This window comes from Diadema setosum, chromosome 15 (assembly GCF_964275005.1).
Source record: "Diadema setosum chromosome 15, eeDiaSeto1, whole genome shotgun sequence".
NCBI classification, from domain to species: domain Eukaryota; kingdom Metazoa; phylum Echinodermata; class Echinoidea; order Diadematoida; family Diadematidae; genus Diadema; species Diadema setosum.
Window position 1 is genome coordinate 1777280 of NC_092699.1, and position 2371 is coordinate 1779650.

Below are 2371 nucleotides of genomic sequence, written 5' to 3' on the forward strand. Positions count from 1 at the left end.
GTGTTGAAAAAGGACAAAAACATTATTTTGCATTCAATGTTCTGTGTATTAGATTTGTGTTTCCTTTTATTTATTACAATGTTGATGGCCTAGCTTTTCTCGTTCTTTATATTATGTCCCTCTCAGGTCGACGTCCAAACATTCCCAGGTCTCTTCGCACATAAAAGGCCGCATACCCAACGACTGCATACTCAACTTCTAAACGAACATTGAGTGGGGCTGTCCTCTATACGATGCTGGACGATCTCGGAGCACCCTTAACCCCGTTTGACATGCCGCATCTCTACTAACGTCTCTTTGTCGGTGTGATCGTGAAGTCCTTTGAGGCAAAACTTTAAAACGTGCCACACTGAATATCTGAGTGCTCGTTCAGTCTTGGTACAACTTGAGCAACCTAGAGACTTATCATTGCGTAATTTGTTGCTCTGCTGTCATTCCTTTATATATTTTTTTTTTTTTTTCTGATAGAAGCAATCGAATAGTGCATGCTGTCCGCTTAAGAAAAAACGAAGCTATCGAGCCTGTCTGAGAGTCTGCTGCCGGGCTTGAAGAGATTAGTCGTTCTGGTGGCCATGGAAGTTTGCAGCGAGAAGGCGAAGGAACTAAGTGAGAGTGTGGAGAGTCTAGATAAAGAGGAACTGAAAGAGAAACTTGCTAAATATCGCACGGACCGACGGCTGAGTGTCCCTCGAGTTGGCACAGACTTGCCTCTCAAGAACGAGGGCTGCATGGCTAAAGGACGCACCACGGACAGTGAGAGCAAAGGTGCTGATGGAGGTCTTGAGGAGTCAGAAGGAGAAGGAACTCCCGAACAGGTGGAACAGGTGGAAGATTGCGACGAAGTGGACTTGAGTGGCCATGCCGCACCTAGTAGGAATTTATACTCGGCTGCCATTGAGCGCGCGTTCCAGGCTGGCCTTGAAGGCCACCACAGCGATGATGATGACGATGAGAGTGAGGCGAAGAAAACACGAGAAAACACAGAGCTCCTTCTGAACATTATGGAGACAGAGAAAGAAAAGAGGCAGAGGCGTGGGAGCTGGAAGAGCGTCTGGGATGAGGACGATCCTGAAGAGGACAGTAAGATTAATGAGGACATTGAGAATGATCCTGGAAAGCGGTTGCTATGGGCAGCAGAGAATAACGAGATGGAAACGGCACGTGAGATTTTGTCCTCTAAACCTGACCTAATATGTATCACTGACGAGGATGGATACACGCCCCTTCACCGGGCCACCTACAACGGCCACAAGGCCATGGTGGAGCTTCTCCTAGAGAAGGGTGCGGACTTATACGCCAAGACGGGAGATGGATGGCAGCCCCTGCACTGTGCAGCGCGATGGAATAATCCTCACGTGGCCTCACTACTTCTCCAGGCAGGTTGTGACGTCAATGCCATGACTAACGGCGGGCAGACTGCGCTTCATTTGGCGGCATCAAACGCCGAGGCGGAGGAGGTGATTCAAATGCTGATCATGAGTCGCTATATCGACATCACGCTGAAGAACGGCGCCGACGAAACGGCGTATGATATCGCGAGGCGCACAGGGAGACTGACATATCTCTTCGAAATGCGAGATCCTCACATGTTGCCATCAACGAGCTGACATGATGTGTCGTGACATTAAATGTACTTTCTTTCAAAACGATCACAATATCCCACCCCAATTCTCTCTTTCGTTCTCAATTTCATGTTTTATCAAGCCGCGTAAAACGCCAGTATTCCTGTCACGAAAAAGGAAACTGTGGGCTGTAAATCGTGTGTGGGAATTTGTTGTTGATGTCATGTGGTAACATGTGAAAAAAAAAAAAAAGGGTAGAATAATGTGGTACAACTTATATCGACCAAGTGACAATGTTAAGTTGGGTGACGTCAACTAAGCTCGCTCACATATTATTATGCGACCATTGACCAATGACTTATGAGGCAGAAGGCCTCTGATGTAGTTCATACCATTTCTTCTTCCAAGGTTGCATACTGATCCAAACCGCCTGAAAACAATTATACGCCGGGTTGTCCAGTGAGTGTAAAGACTGAAAGAAAACAAGAAGAGTTTACCATGTACTCTACTTACTAAATACAGTCAGTATATAACATCCCCTCCAGACAATGGAAACACTCTCGTGGAATTCTGTACACATGTCTATCTAGGGTAAATATAACAATTTTCATGGCAGTTCTTCGGGTGGCTCCCTTGATAAGATATCCTCTCTTATTTTTTCTCTCTCCCTATATATATATGATATGTATATATATATATATATATATATGTATATATATATATATGTATATATATATATATATATATATATATATATATATATATGTATATATATATATATATATATATATATATATATATATATATAT

The 2371-nt window shown here is 43.8% G+C and overlaps 1 protein-coding gene across 1 annotated transcript; it reads left to right on the plus strand.

The window, feature by feature from the left end:
- The first annotated feature begins 464 nt into the window (after window positions 1-464).
- LOC140238984 (ankyrin repeat domain-containing protein 49-like) lies at window positions 465-1745 on the plus strand. Its single transcript, XM_072318880.1, has one exon. The coding sequence runs from the start codon at window positions 573-575 to the stop codon at window positions 1605-1607; it is 1035 nt and encodes a 344-aa protein (XP_072174981.1). The 5' UTR covers window positions 465-572; the 3' UTR covers window positions 1608-1745.
- The last annotated feature ends 626 nt before the right edge of the window (window positions 1746-2371 follow it).